At 47.4% G+C, this 15031-nt stretch overlaps 1 protein-coding gene across 1 annotated transcript in view; it reads left to right on the top strand.

Moving 5' to 3' along the window:
- The window catches only part of PolQ (DNA polymerase theta), a 292782-nt gene that overhangs the window by 131502 nt on the left and 146249 nt on the right, over nucleotides 1–15031 (top strand). Inside the window, exon 13 of the mRNA XM_050182268.3 lies at nucleotides 12761–12942. Within this exon, the coding sequence (XP_050038225.1) occupies nucleotides 12761–12942 (182 nt within the window). The remainder of the gene's footprint in view (nucleotides 1–12760; nucleotides 12943–15031) is intronic.

Consider the following 15031-nt stretch of genomic DNA (forward strand, 5'->3'; position numbering starts at 1 on the left):
CCCCTTTCGGAAGCCATGCTGACGATAATACAGGATATCATGCTGGTCGAGATAGCTGAGCAGGTGTTTGGATATGATGTGTTCAAGTAACTTCGAAACTGTACTAGTGAGCGAGATCGGGCGATAATTACTAACAGAATTATTTCCGCTTTTATGAACCGGTATAACTTTTGCTCGCTTCCAATCAGTTGGAAAGCATCCGCTACTAAAAGATGACTGAAAAATTTTGGACAAGTATTTAGATATCCATTCAGCGTACCTATATAAAAACTCATTAGGGATACGATCTGGACCTTGGCTTTTCTTAATGTCAATATGTAATAGCAGATTTAGAACACCTTGCTCGTCAATCTGTAAATCAGTAATAGGAGGTCTTTCAGTGTCAACATTAAAAGGAGGCAGTACATGTATACCATTATCATGTATGTATACTGCGTGCATGTCGTCGTAATCTGCTTCGCTTGACCCTGCATTCCTTTGTTTGTGTGTATGTTGAGTGGTAGTTGACGTGCGCAGCATTAGTTGAAGTGGTGGGCCGATCATGCCAGCGTTCTGTGCATCTACGGTTGCACGAACACCAGCGACCGCGATGATGTTCCGATGTTCCATTACTTCCTGCAAGACAAGAAGCTTCCAGCTAAGTGGGAGGCTGCTGTGAATCGAAAGAATTTCAAGCGCTCAAGAACAACAGTGCTGCTCTAACCACTTCTGTGACGACCATTACTACCAGAGTTTATCAATAATGCGTGAATGAGTGAGAGTATGAGTTGCTGCTAGCAGGCTTTCTAAACACAGCGCGAAAAGGTCGGGGCAACAAACACACAAAGACAGGACGGGTGTGGGTGGACGAATGGTAACTGACCTTGGAAGGCCTTATGAATACACGAACTTGTCCAAACCTCGATTTTGATTTACTGCTATTTCCTTCGTGTTAGCACGCTGAACGGAAGGAGCATGTTTATCTCCCACCCTTGGCGCAGGTTTCATCGCGAAATGTTGTTAATTTTCTATTCGCATGTGTGTTGTGAAACAGCATACATGCAGCTACCATAACGCAGTGCAAGTGTAAAGTTTGTATGTGTTTGAAGCACGCCAGGATGCTGCGCTTCTCCTCCTCTCACGCACAGAGAGAAACCAGCCGTCTCATGTAGCTAACGGAATTCACCGCCTTTACGGCTCCAGTTACGAGTAGCGTGCGGATGGCGCGCTGATGAAGGCCACTACACATGCTACAAGAGCCGGAAAACTTTTTCCACATGTAAACCGTCTGTGTAGATTGCAGACAGCTTTGGGGCAGCGCATGAATGCCGACGATCGCATCCCCACTTAAGTTCCATGAGGAGGCATGCAGGAACGTAACAGTGCAGTTGTTTGCGGAGAAACGATCTCACTGGATCGCTGAATGCGGCTTTGCAAAAAACACACTCATCAAAGAACATTTCTAACACGAAGAGATGCTAACACTTTGCTTTCGTTCCCGTCGAAAGCACTGCTTGCTACCAGCATCTTTTGCTTCTTGGAGAGGCCGACTCCTCGCAATCGGCTCGTACATGTAGGGAGCAATGCCAAACTCCTCAGAGAAACTCAAGCTCTTGAAATTTACTATTACCGTCTCGGCAAAACAACAGCGCCAAACCACCTGCACCCTGCTTCATGTGTAGCGGCAACGGTCGGTCTGGACGAACACCATTGTTGACATCACGAAGCGCCCAACCAATCACAGGCGGAAACGAGGTGCACACCCCAAGTCTGCTGCTGCACTTTTCGTCGAAATAAGATCTGTTTGCGCTTTCTTTCGCTCAATTTCAATACGATATTCGAATTCGGAGGGTTGAAAACCATTACGCACAGCTCTTCACTCATTTTTTTCTGGAAAACCCTTCAGCTTCCCTTTAAGAGACAGAAAGAGCAGTTTGGATCAGAGAGCAAACTGGTATAGCCGATATTCTAATTGACATTAAGAGAAATAAATGGAGCTTGGCAGTACATGTAATGTGTAGGTTAGATAACTGGTGGATAATTAGGGTTACAGAATGGGTGCCAAGAGAAGGGAAGCGCAGTCGAGGACGGCAGAAGACTAGATGGGGTGATGAAATTAAGAAATTCGCAGGTGCCAGTTGGAATCGGGTGGTGCAGGGCAGAGTTAATTGGAGATAACAAGGAGAGGCCTTCGTCCTGCAGTGGACATAAAATAGGTTGCTGCTGTTGCTGATGATGATATTACAACTTGTGGATGCAACTTTACGTCAAATCACATATTACTTGTGCACATTGGAGCTTTCAGTGAAGGGCAGCATACTGTATTTTGGTCGCAAGCACAGGTGATGTGCTGTGGCTGCTGGTCGTAGAAGCATGTCACACCGCTTGTTTGGGAGTGAATGGGTTCAGATCTCTGGTGCCTTTCATGTAATGAATACGTCATATTTTACTACATGTAAGTGTTGTGTCCGCGATGAGTTCGGGTTACGGTCTTTGGATGCGGACGGGTGCAGCCTGTGCCCTTTGCCATGCGCGCATCAACAGAGGCACAGATTGACAAGTACGTAGAAGATGGTATTTGGGAGCCAGTCCAACACTCAGACTGGGCTACACCGCTAGTATGGGTGCAGAAAAAAGACGGAAGCTTGTGCGCCTGTGGTGACTACCTCAGTACAGTGAATGAGGCTGCGAAAAAAGGCTTCATACCCCCTGCCCACAACAGAGGAAGTGTTCAGCACTTTGAAAGGTGGCCGGGTTTTCAGCACATTGGACTTGGCTCAAGCTTACACTCAACTTCATGTTACTCCAGCAACAGCACAGATTCTCACAGTAAACACTACAAAAGTGCTGTACAAGGTAAACAGGCTTCCATTTGGTGTTTCAGCCTCCCCAGCAATTTTCCAGCAGCTTATAGAGACTACCTTGAGCGGCTTGCCGGGAGTTTGTGTTTACTTGGACGATATTGACACATGTACTTATCTTTATCGGGCGACCACGTTTGGCCACCTAACAAATGTTATCGCGCAGCGCAGGACGCACCTGCATGTAAAAGAAGTTTCTGGAATGTTATCGATGGTTCCGTCCACTGTCTTTCACCGCAACTTGTGTAATCTGATTGCATGTATGCGCGATGCGAATAGTGTAGAACTTTGTGGAAGACACGCGGGTCCAATCGGTTAATCTGGAACATTCGACGACCGATCTATAAAAGCCGACGCGCTTGACCCGCTGATCAGATTTCCGACGATCGCCGACCGTGTTCGCCGCTATCGTTGTGCTATAAGTGTAGCCTGTTTTTGTGGGCACTGGTTCGCCCAATAAAAGCTAGTTTTGTATTCCACAGTATTGCTGCTTTCTTCACCGTCACTACCACGTGACATCTGGTGGAGGTGTGAGGACCCAGAAAGCTGGCTTGAGACGTATGAGAGAGTCGCTGCGTTTAACCACTGGAACAGCGACGACAAACTGCGACATGTCTTCTTCGCATTGGAAGACGCGGCCAGGACGTGGTTCGAGAACCGAGAAGCCACCTTAACGACCTGGGAACTTTTCCGTAGCTGCTTCCTGCAGACATTTGCAAGCGTCATGCGCCGAGAACGAGCCCAAGCGCTATTAGAAACCCGGGTGCAGCTACCTAATGAGAGAACCGCGATCTTCACGGAGGAAATGAGCCGTCTCTTCCGCCACGCTGACCCTGATATGCCCGAGGAGAAGAAAGTCCGCCTGCTCATGCGTGGTGTGAAGGAGGAACTTTTGCTGGAATGGTACGAAGCCCACCGAAGACCGTCAACGAGTTTCTTCGCGAGGCCACCAGCATCGAGAAGACACTCGAGATGCGAAACCGGCAATTCGACCGCCGCACGAACTCTACAAACTACGCTGAAGTACAGTCACTGGCCACCGATGACCTACGCGAGACTATCCGAGCTGTCGTGCGGGAGAAGCTGTTCTCATCACAGCCTTAAGTGGCTTCGATTGCCAACGCCGTACGTGAGCAGCTCCAACAACAACTCGGCGTAACCCCTGAATCGCCGCAACCTCAGCCGCAAGCGATGACCTACGCCGCCATCGCCCGCCGTCAGGGTCCCCCTCCACGACCGTGCCAGGGCCCCGTAATGCCGCAATTCCTGTCTGCCGCTGCGCCGCCAGCACGACCACCCGTCGCCCAGCGCACCTACGCGAGGAAGACGGACATTTGGCGCGCTCCTGACCACCACCCGCTCTGCTACCACTGCGGAGAAGCGGGTCACGTACACTGATGATGTCCATACTGGGAGATGGGACTGCGAGGTTACGCCGTGAACGCTCCGCGCCCGCAGCAAGGTGAACGCCCTCGCGATATCGCCGAATACCTCGGCGCTACTCAGTGGAGCTCTCGACGACCGTCGCGTTCACCATCACCAGGCCGCTACCTGTCGCCGCAGCGCCGACCATACACTGGCCCAGCCCGGGGCCGGTCAGCGAGCCCGTATCCGGAAAACTAAAAGCAGCAACCGAATGAGGTGCGGTTGCTGTTCGTCGAACTGACGAAGATCCTCCACCGCCGACGAAGACACCGAAGAAACTACCTTGACGACACAACGACACGCCGCCGTCCCGACGAAGTCTGGAAGCAAAGAATACGACGACGAAAGACGACCTGACGACGCGCCGTTCCAGCTTCAGTTCCACACGACACAGCCGCGATCCGACGCCGAGACCTAACTGCAACGCCAGACAAAGAACCGCCGACGTCGGCGTGCTTCTCCACAGTCACGCAGTTACCGCCTTAGTGGACACAGGGGCTGATTACTCCGTAATGAGTGGACATATCGCCGCCCAGTTGAAGAAAGTTAAAACTGCATGGGAAGGGCCTCAAATTCGAACCGCTGGAGGACACCTCATCATTTTGTTTATGTACTTTGGGTTTGGGTATGTGTTTGTCTGAAGTCGCCGAAACGCGACCTCTTGCATTTTATTGAGTTGCTTGGCCAGTGGTGGGAGCGCGTGACGCCTCAAGCGATACCTATGGGCTATTTCATAATAAGTCATGATTGACTGAAAGATCAGAGACTTGACTCAGAGATTTGTGACACCACATCATCTCCTCCTAGAAAGAAAGGAGAGACGTAGGATTGTATGCGTATAATACAAGAGTACATGACCGAATGATACAGAATTAATGGCACAGTTGCATTGGGAATATGATCGTTATACAGTGCGAAGGCACTGAACAGTTTTGGCATGCAATAAGACATGCGTAAGATTGACTAGTAAAAATACAATTGACTGCTATGGTGCAAAGTAACGATTTGATGCACAGCTATTAAGACCGTTGTAGACATTTGTGCAATATAAAAATAGCAGCCTTATACAATGGTTATCACAGGCATGACTGCAGGAGAAAATTCATTATTTATTACTATGGTGGGATGATTTCACATTGTGCGATGCCCTGAACAGAATTCAGGCTATAACTTGTACATGAAGTAAGGCAATGAGTACGCATATGACCCGTTTAAGTAGAATTTAACAAGCATGTATAAGAAATATGGTATTCAGGGAGACATCACATGGTGCTCCCTCGCACACTGGATTATAAAAGAAAAACATAGAGGTATTGCAGGTTATTGTAAAATAATGATATATGCAAGAAAGGTATATACATATATTAAGGTATATAGTCCTTAAAACGAGCCGGTCACTTTAGGCTACATTTGGGAGGAGAGCATGCAGGACGTACGGACGAACTTATCTTCACTGCTGGAGCCTTAACAGACTCGGAGACATCAGCAGAGTTTGAGCCTTGGGGCTCATCTAAGCGCTCTTCCGCAAAGTTTGAGAATGAACAATGTTCCGTATGTGAAGTAGTGGAGCATGACAGCTCAGATAAAAGCCCATCAGGCATGATTGAAGACGATGCATTGGGGCTGTGCACTTCAGCGATTTGTTGTGAAGGTACCTCGACTGAGCCAGTCTGCTCAGTTACACACTCTCGAGGGAACTTAAGGAGCGAAGCATGGGACCTGCACACTTCAGCCATTTGTTGTGAAGGTGCCTGTACTGAACTTTGTTCAGCTACACACTCCTGAGTGGGTTCAAGGAGTGAAGCATGTTGACTGGGCACATCACACATCAGCCGGTATCTGACAGTGTGCCTGATCTTCCCCCCCCCCCCTCAAAAGGAGATGATTTCTATCGCGACCCATGACGTTGTAGGCGCCGTTTGACGAACAAAGGGGCATGTTTGCGCAGAGCACTCGTAGGTGTAATCATACCGGGCTGCAAGTTGGGCAGGAACTGTTTTTAATAAACACAGCAGGTGTATATAAGGAGCTCCGTGACGTCATGCTACATGGTCACATGATCGGTAGAGGCACGTTGCACCTACCCCTTAAAAATCCAAAACGTTGACTGAGAGGTCGGAGACATGACTCAGAGCTTTGCGATACCACATTTTGAATACTCGTATCCAACAAAATATTTGCAAATTTTAAAATCCCTACTTTTCGATGAGAATCCGAATATGAAAAATATAGTATTAGATTGCATTAGTATATAGTATTCGATGGCATATAGTATTCGAATATTTGCACGCCCCTAAGGTAAAGTTGTTCCTGCTAAACCAACAAATGGCAATGAACAAACCTAACCGGCAGAAGTTTGGTCATATCACAACTTACATGCACCGGTGTCACGAAGCTAAGCAACTTCGTGTTAAATTAAAGAAAATAATAATGCAAGGGCCATCAGGAGAAATGAGGCCGTTTGTGCACGAACAACAAACACCATGTATTTAAAGAACGGGAAGAAAGATTACTCTAACAATGAAGTACAAAACACGGAAAACCAAAATATATAGCGGAGCTTGAGAGCATAGCTCGGAAGGGCAGTACATTTAAGTTGAGTTTCACTGGGTCATGGAGCAATGGCGTGGACCAATGGCATGGACCCTAAAAGATGGGCTGAAGAGCAGACGGCGACGGCTGACGATGGGGTAGCACCAAGTTGGCACTGAAGAAGTGCTACGATTGAAACCGCGGCTAGATGCAATTTCAGCATTTGTCAACCGTGATTTGGGAACGGCGCTGCGGACACTGAATCAACCTTGGTTGGATGCCCTTGTGACGTTCGGCAGCTGCGGGCTGCAGGATGGAGGTTGATGTGACGTCTGTGCCTGACGTCTGTGCCTGCAGTGGCCTTGGGCCACGAACACGGCAGGCCGCTACTCCTGCGCCCTGGATACCATCGTCTCTGTCTCGCCACGTCTCCTATGATCTCGTCCTCCTCAGAACCTCTTATTTGTCCTTCCCTTTGCCTTGCTGTGGAACTTGGTCGTTGGCGAAGAGTCTCTTTGCCTCGCACAACAGCTACACATTGTTTTCGTCTTTGACAAGTCTTGTTGGGAGTATTTCTGCCGCCACTCTGTGTTGTCTTCATCTGGTCGATAAACACTGTACCACCACACATCATGACAACTGGCTATTTAAGGCTCCATTCTGTGCAGCAGAGTCCACGCTTGCAAGGAACACCTGGCTGGTAATAAATCTAATACAACTTGAACACTTCTACTTCACTGAGATAAACACCTGTCCAGTGAGGCATTTGTTTATCAACATAGTCTACATACCCTGCATATCTGTTAGTCTTATACCCTTGTGCCATAGTTCAGTTGGTAGCCATATACTTACAGGCAAACCTCTTTAAGGCGAAGTTACATCCAATAACTTCAAGGTAGTTGTGATATCTTAAATTGGTTGTAAGCATATACAAAGATGTGTGTTTTTCCCTGCACATTGTAAAAAAATATATATATTTTGCGCTTACGCTGCTTTATTGCTCAAATTTCACACCAAGATAGTATTTTATGGTTCAGATTTTCTCTGTTAGGGGCAAGGATTGCGGAGTCGCCACCTGTCGGAAGTGCCTCTCTTGCATAGTAGTAAGGCGGAACTGCATCTTGCGATTTCAGGCGCGATTGACGCGCAGATGGTGGGACGCGCGCATCATTTTGATGCGTGCTCAGCGCGATCCATCACGAAATCACGCCGCCACGTGCTGCTGCTCGGAGTAGAAAAAAACGCCTCGCACGGTGCGTCTGCCAATAAGAGTTCAGGTAAGTCACGTGGCGTTCGGTCACGTGGCATTTTGGTTTTGCCACCAGATGGCCCTGCTCTCTGCGCATCTCAAGGGGCTTTACACATCTCAAAGGAACTTCTTTGGCATATTTTCTTTTTTCGGCAGAACTGGCCCGCGCGTCGAAGGAAACACGTGCGACCGCGATGCGGAATGTACATAGTCGCAGTTTCGCACACAGTTCTACAATCTTGCTGTTTGAAATGAAGCTTGATAAATACACTCGGAAAAAATGTCGCTGTCTAATTACCCGAGGACTGTTTTTATTGTAATGTTCTGCAAGTTTAAGGGTATATACTATATGGAGTAAAAAAAAAAAAAACAATTCATGTTGTTGGGAGTTAGGTTGTCTGGCAACCTGGAAAATGCGGCGTGAAAGCGCTGCTCCTTTTTTTCGTACGGGTGCTCGCGCGTCGGTGGCAACAGGGGTGTTTGCCGCGCGTCGCGTTTTTCGGGAGCGCCATGCGGTTTCAGCTTGAGGGATCATGCGCTGCGCTCCTCGTAGGTTTCGCTTACGGCGCTTAATAAAAACACCATGCGGCAGCTCTCCTGGAGATTTCTGTAAGTGCTCTCAAAAGGAGGGAAGCTTTTTACTGTCAAAATAATAATCTTGGGCAAACTGAAAGCGCAGAATCATTTACAGACGCTATCTCTTTACTGAATAGGTATAGTGAACGCAACTGCGTGCGGTCGCCGCGACGGAGTCTCCCGAACCGGCTTCTTGCGTGAAAGGTAGGCAAACGCTGAGAGTAAACAATGTGAAATATGTTCTTATAGGGGGCTGTCTGTATAACAGAATGGAGCATAACAGAATGAAGCCTCAAGGCAGCGATCGTGCAGGTTCGCAGCGAACGACTGCGTGTCTGCATGCATGTTCGCACACATTGTTTTGCTTTCGCTGCGAGCGCGTTTTCGCACCGTGCCATGAGCTTTAGGTCGCAGCATATGAGCATTTGACAGTTCACAAGTAACCATCATTGCGTGGGCGCTATCAGAGCTGTTCAAAAATATAGAGACTTCGACGCCTACGACGACCGTGATGTGCCGTCGCAACGATTCATTCTTTCTTTTTTCTTTTTTCTAAATTCTTGGATGTTTCAATATTATTTCTCAAGTTGCGTCGCACTGTATGTTTATTGGTCTTCTCGGCATGTGATTTCCCACCGCTTCTTTTTCATAATCCAGTACATTCATTCATAACACAAACATGACCATCTGCCATGTCTTTTCTTAATGTGCTTCTTACCACTCCCTTTCCATTCCAGTGAACTTGCCAGAATCTAGCATCAACATGTTTGTAGGCCAAAAGCGTCATTACATTAGCTGGGCAGTCGGTGTGGGCGAGCGTCTCAGTGCGCGTTTTCTGCTACTCACCGAACATCGCAGTCCTGACGCCATAGCAGAAATCTTCCTCACGTCTGTGCTTGCTGCATACCTGAGTTGCAGCCGATGGCCGTTTGCCGGTTGCATGTTTTGCGAGCCAAGCTTCACGCAGCTTCTTGTCCTGTGGCTACATGAGAACAAGGCTGACACCAGGCTCTGTTCCGTACATCCGACACTGCGGCACCGAGCTGTAGCCTACCGTGCTGCACGCCTCTAAAAGACACTACCTAATATAGTGCTTTCAGATGCTGTCAAGCAGATACCCAAGGTGGGAAAACTTCACCACTTAATCGGAACCGCAGCGCAGGTGGGACTTTCAACTTTTGTTTTCAGTTCGCTTCGGCGCTTTCAAAGCAGCCGACGCAGCCGCCGTGCCCACGCGATCCCTCGTGCCACGTCATGCCGATGGTGACGCCAACTTTTCCAGTGGTGGAGCTTGCCCCCAGTAACACTTGGTACTGTTACTTGTCTGGTTATTTAGAAAAAAAAAATCATTGACGATTACGATACTCCTAATGCAAAATTTGAGCGCAGCTCTATACGTGTTTTTATTTCGCGATTAGCTTGCGCAGACAATCTGAAGTATCCGGAAATCTGGAGCGCACAATAAGTGTGGCGTGACTGCTTCGCTAATCTGGAGATCGCAAGAGGCAGCACGTGGGTGATGTGTGGGTGCAATTCACAACAGCTGCCATAAACAGACCTCCCAGACGACGTGCGCTACTCTGGTGCCATCTCTCAGCCGTCATCGCCGCACTACGCTTTTCTTCTCGTGCTTTCCTCCTCTTATCTTTTGTCCGCTGCTGTGCCCTGCATATGCTCTTTCATCCTTCGCTGTGCTCGTTCGCTCGGTTACGCCGACGCTCGCCGCAGGAACAGGCACTTAAGAGCTGTGCTGTAAAATAACGCCAAGTTGCCTTCTTCTAGGCCTCTTGCCTTAAGCGGTGTCCAAAGTGTGCCAGCTATTACATGTGCCCGTCTTCGTTGTTTACTGTATGGTGAAGCATAGCTTGCATGATTATACTCTATCTCACAAGTAACTTGCAGCACTGTTGAAGGCATGAGGTGTACACAGAAAATATCTTTGTGCAGCAGAATATAGTGCTGGGTGTAACTGTCTGAATATTGGCAGTACTAGTGAGCTTTAGCTTCGTCAATCGGTACATGACACAGCACAATGTTATGTCATCTGTTAGGCCTTCTGCATATGCACGTCGCATTCCGTGAATTTTTGTGGTAATTAAGAGATCTCGTAGCAATGAGGCAGCGCGCATACGGGCCAGACTGTCTGATTCTATCTGACTTCGCACTTATTACTTGGTCTCCGCCCTGATAGGAAGAATAAATTGTAAAACTAGCCATTGTGTATTCTCATCTCATGTTGAGGACAACGCATTAGGTATGTTTTGCCATTATTATTGAGATCAGCTGTTCCTTTTGACGCTGCCACGACTACAAAGGTGATGTTGAGCCATAAAAGTGATTTTATTTTCGCTTCCCAGATGGTGCTGCAGCATTAGCGCTCGTGATGTGCTGACGATGCTGAATTCCCTGAACGCCTTTCACTGCATCATTAATTTACTACTCTGCCCTAGTACACTACAAGATGACAGTGGCGAGGAGGTGCCAGCTAGGTGCCAAGCAGACCATGCATAGTGGGTGAACATATTTAGAAGGGGCGTCTGCCCCTACTGTTCACTAAGGAAGCTGCAAGTAACTGCCACGAAAAAACATAGATGAAGCGAAGCCCCCCTGTTGGATTCATGTAAATGCGGCTTGTGGTTACAGCGCTAAAGCATTTGTTACGTCAACACGCCTACCGTGGAGCATGTGTCGACGGGATGGTGTGCTTACACAAAGCAGATGACGGTGTGTGACTGAACACATCTTGAGGGGCTCGCGCCTTTCGTATTGGCTAAGCAGTCTTGCATTCCACAGTGCTACAAGGAATTACTGAGATAAGAGTATAATTTGCAGTATACACGGGGGGGGGGGGGGGGGGTAATGAGTAACAGTGCAAAATGTTATACTGAATGATCCAAACTACAAAATTTGATCTTGCTGTGAAACTTCAACAAGAACAAAGCAATGGTAAGGGCAGTTACTTTTTTATTATGCGCAGGAAAAAAATTCATGTCTCTGCACAGTTACCGAATGATAATTCAGGCACCAATAATTTGGATGTACTTGATTATTCCGACACCGTTTCAGCCCTGCCACTGGCCTAATAGACACAAGGTATAAGCAGGGCCAAAATGTTGGCCATGTTACCCATGCCATTCAATATTTCAGACTCTGCCTTCACAACCGCGTGCTAATTAAACCTCTGAGTCAAGCAGAAACAGTGATATCTTTCTGGTGATACGATGCCATCATGGCCACCTTCGCCTCCCTGATGCTGAAACTAGCAAAACCTAGTCGATTCAGTAGTCTCGAACAGTGTTGCCGACTACACCCAAATCATGGGAGAAGCCAAGCTAAACCGCTAAATTGTGAAGGCTGCATTTGTGCTTTATCATGCGAGTTTCGTGTGACCAGCATTTAGTAACGCAGTTCTGGGCAACTTCTCTGATTCCTACGGATTATGAGTTTTTGTTGCTCAAAATCAACAAGGAGTTTCAAACAGCACCAAATCCATCGTCAACGTCAGCGCTGACAAGCGTAGTGAATTTCAGTGACCGTTGTGAAGAAACCCGTGATCATTTGGCTATCAAAACATGGTTTACCTGTTGCCAAGGGATGGAAATTTGGTGCACGCATTGAATGTGCTTTCGTCTATCTATAGCAACAGCATGGCAATGGTCAAAATACAAATTGACCAGGTCACGGGCAAGCATATGTAAGTGCAGTAACACATTGATGAGGTATTTTCAATCTTTATGGAATAATATCACTTACTTTCTTGGAATTTCTTGAGTTTATTTATAGTCTTGAATTTTTTTCGCTCGAATTAACAGGAGGCAAATTAACGAGTCTATTGTACAAGATAATTTGTTGTATCAATGTTTGTTATATCAAGGTTCCACTAAACTAAATAGGCGTTTCCATTAACAGTGACCACAGTGTAAATTTCACAGTGGCTATTGCCACGATCTTAAAAGGCATCATCATGAGCTATGTACTGCATAGAGGCACATCGAGCACAAGAACAGAAGCGGGCTAAGAACGTTCGCTGGCAACGAAAAACAGGCAAGGTGCTCGTGTCACTTGCAGTAGCCGTAGTAAAGGGGCTTACGATAATTCATTGAACCACCTTGTGATTTTCAAACGTCCACCTAAACAGGGGAAGGCGGGGATCTACGCTACCGTCCCAGCCAGCTGGGTCGTGCCGTGCTCGCATCGGGACTTTCACCCGATGACGCGCTGGCCATGGTTGGTGAGCTGGAGCGTGCCCGGCGCTGCCTGGCCCTCGACAGTGACTTGCACCTGGTGTACCTGGTCACACCTGGACACCTTGGTACACAGGTGAGTAGTGTGCAGAGATAGCTGCTGCTAGCGAATTTTAGTTGGCCAATCCATCATTCCTTATTATACAGACAGTACTAAAGTCCTTTGCCACGAACGCTGTGTTGCTAAATATATTGTCTCTTTGCTCTGCTATGTTCTGTAAACATAGTCATCTCTGAAATCTCCTGCGCTCCTTTGTGTGTCATGGAAAGAAAGGCCTTCCATCTGCTTTCATGTTGCCTTCAAGTTGGAGCATTGTGCCACAGTTGCACTTTGATTGCACCAAGCTCTGACTAAACTGATTTGCTTGTTACTGTGTTAGCAGACATGTAGTGTTTAAGCATTCATCTTGTTTGTTACTGTATTTCTACCAATACTATAATGTGAGGGGAGAAAACTGCCAGCTCGAAAAATACCAAAAAGAAAACTGTTGTGATTGTAGCACAAGGTAACGAGATGCAATGCAGCTCTGTCAGAAGGCTTGGGGTGAGGCCCTTTAGTGTAACACGATGCACGACGGCATGGGGTACCTGCTCGTGCAATATGTTTGCGCAGCCGTGGTGCATGGATGCATAATGTTGTTGTGGGTTGCGCCGTTTGATTCTCATTGTATTAGTAGTCTATTTTTGCTGCCCATACGTAGTACGGAATCTCATGGTAACTTGTGCACTTTTGCACCATAACCACCGTTTCCTGTTGTTGCACTGTCTCATTATTTGCAGACCTATGCCTCCTGTCAGTGATACGTTGAGCTTGGTTTTTTGGGAAAGCTTGACTGCTTAGCAATTGAGATTGCAACATTTTAATTGGGAAATTGGGAAAAAAGTGTTGATGTCCAAAATGTGGCAGCCACGATATGTTTGCAGGTCCTACAATTGCTTCCAGTGCCTTTTGTGTGCAAAAGCATGGTGTTTGAGATTGGTTTCCATTACTCTGAAGGTGCCATTGCTGGTTGTGTGCAATTTGGATACCACCTATTAGTATCTCATGCTGTGTTCAAAATAGTATCCACTATTTAGCTGGTACACGACTTAAAAGAGTGTGAAAAAGACATGTACTACAAGGATGGAACCAAACCCTCTGTCCTTCTCATCCATGTCTTTTAAGTTTTATGCTTCTTTAAGTCTTCGAGTTTTCATTTGGAGCATCATTTGGAATACAACTCAAGATGCCTCTTGAGGCTGGTAATTCAGCGAGAAAGATGTGCATGAAGCTAGTGTAAATATGGTGGGTAGCAGTTGCAACACAGTATATAGTCGAACCTCGATATATCGAACACAGTGGTGATTGTGACATAGTTCGATATAGCCATATACTGATATATAAGATAACATAAAAGATGCATCAGAAATTTCTGCAAATCAATCAATGAACCAAGGGCCCGATCGGGGATTGTTGCTTGAAGCGTGCCTTCAGTTGCACAGCGCACAATTGGCCTAGGCCATGCCGACTTCGTCAGCCGCATGAAGTCAGGGCGGTCTAGGCCAATCGTGTGCTCCGAACAACGATCCCTGATTGCGCTTCAATCGTGGCGCAGTAAATACTTACTTGAAGCTTCACACAAAGTATTTGTTTATTAGGCTGAAAGTACTGCAGCAGTGTTGCCTGCTTCTTACTGACAGCCGCGTGCTTAAACACAAAGTCCTCAACATAGTCTAAACAATCCACAAGGGATAGGCCAGTGCCCTCTGTTGCGCCACAGTAGCGGCGTAGAAGGGCCAATTCCGCTACAGCCTCAGTTGAAGCCGGGAGCGGGGCAACATCAGCGCCTGCAGGATCAACCTCGGCAGCGTCTTCATCTGGCCGCTAGTTCTGTTGCGATCTCCGTGAACCTCAATCGAGGCATTTTGAAACACTGTCAATAACAAAGTATTAAGTGGCGTCTGCCAAGGCATCTATGAGGGAGCCCAGCGAGCGCGCATTGTCGCGCGTCTTTTTGGATGCAAACTAGAGTCTACTAGACCCTAACGTAAACTGCTAGTTCTTGCGAGGGGTGGCAGGCGCAGAGTGCAGCACCGAGGAGGACTCTGTGTGGCAAATGCAATGCATTGTTGACGTTGTCGAACTAGCCAAACTGCTGCCTGTGTACATTGCTACGTTCAAATGG

This window comes from Dermacentor andersoni, chromosome 7 (assembly GCF_023375885.2).
Source record: "Dermacentor andersoni chromosome 7, qqDerAnde1_hic_scaffold, whole genome shotgun sequence".
Lineage (NCBI taxonomy): Eukaryota > Metazoa > Arthropoda > Arachnida > Ixodida > Ixodidae > Dermacentor > Dermacentor andersoni.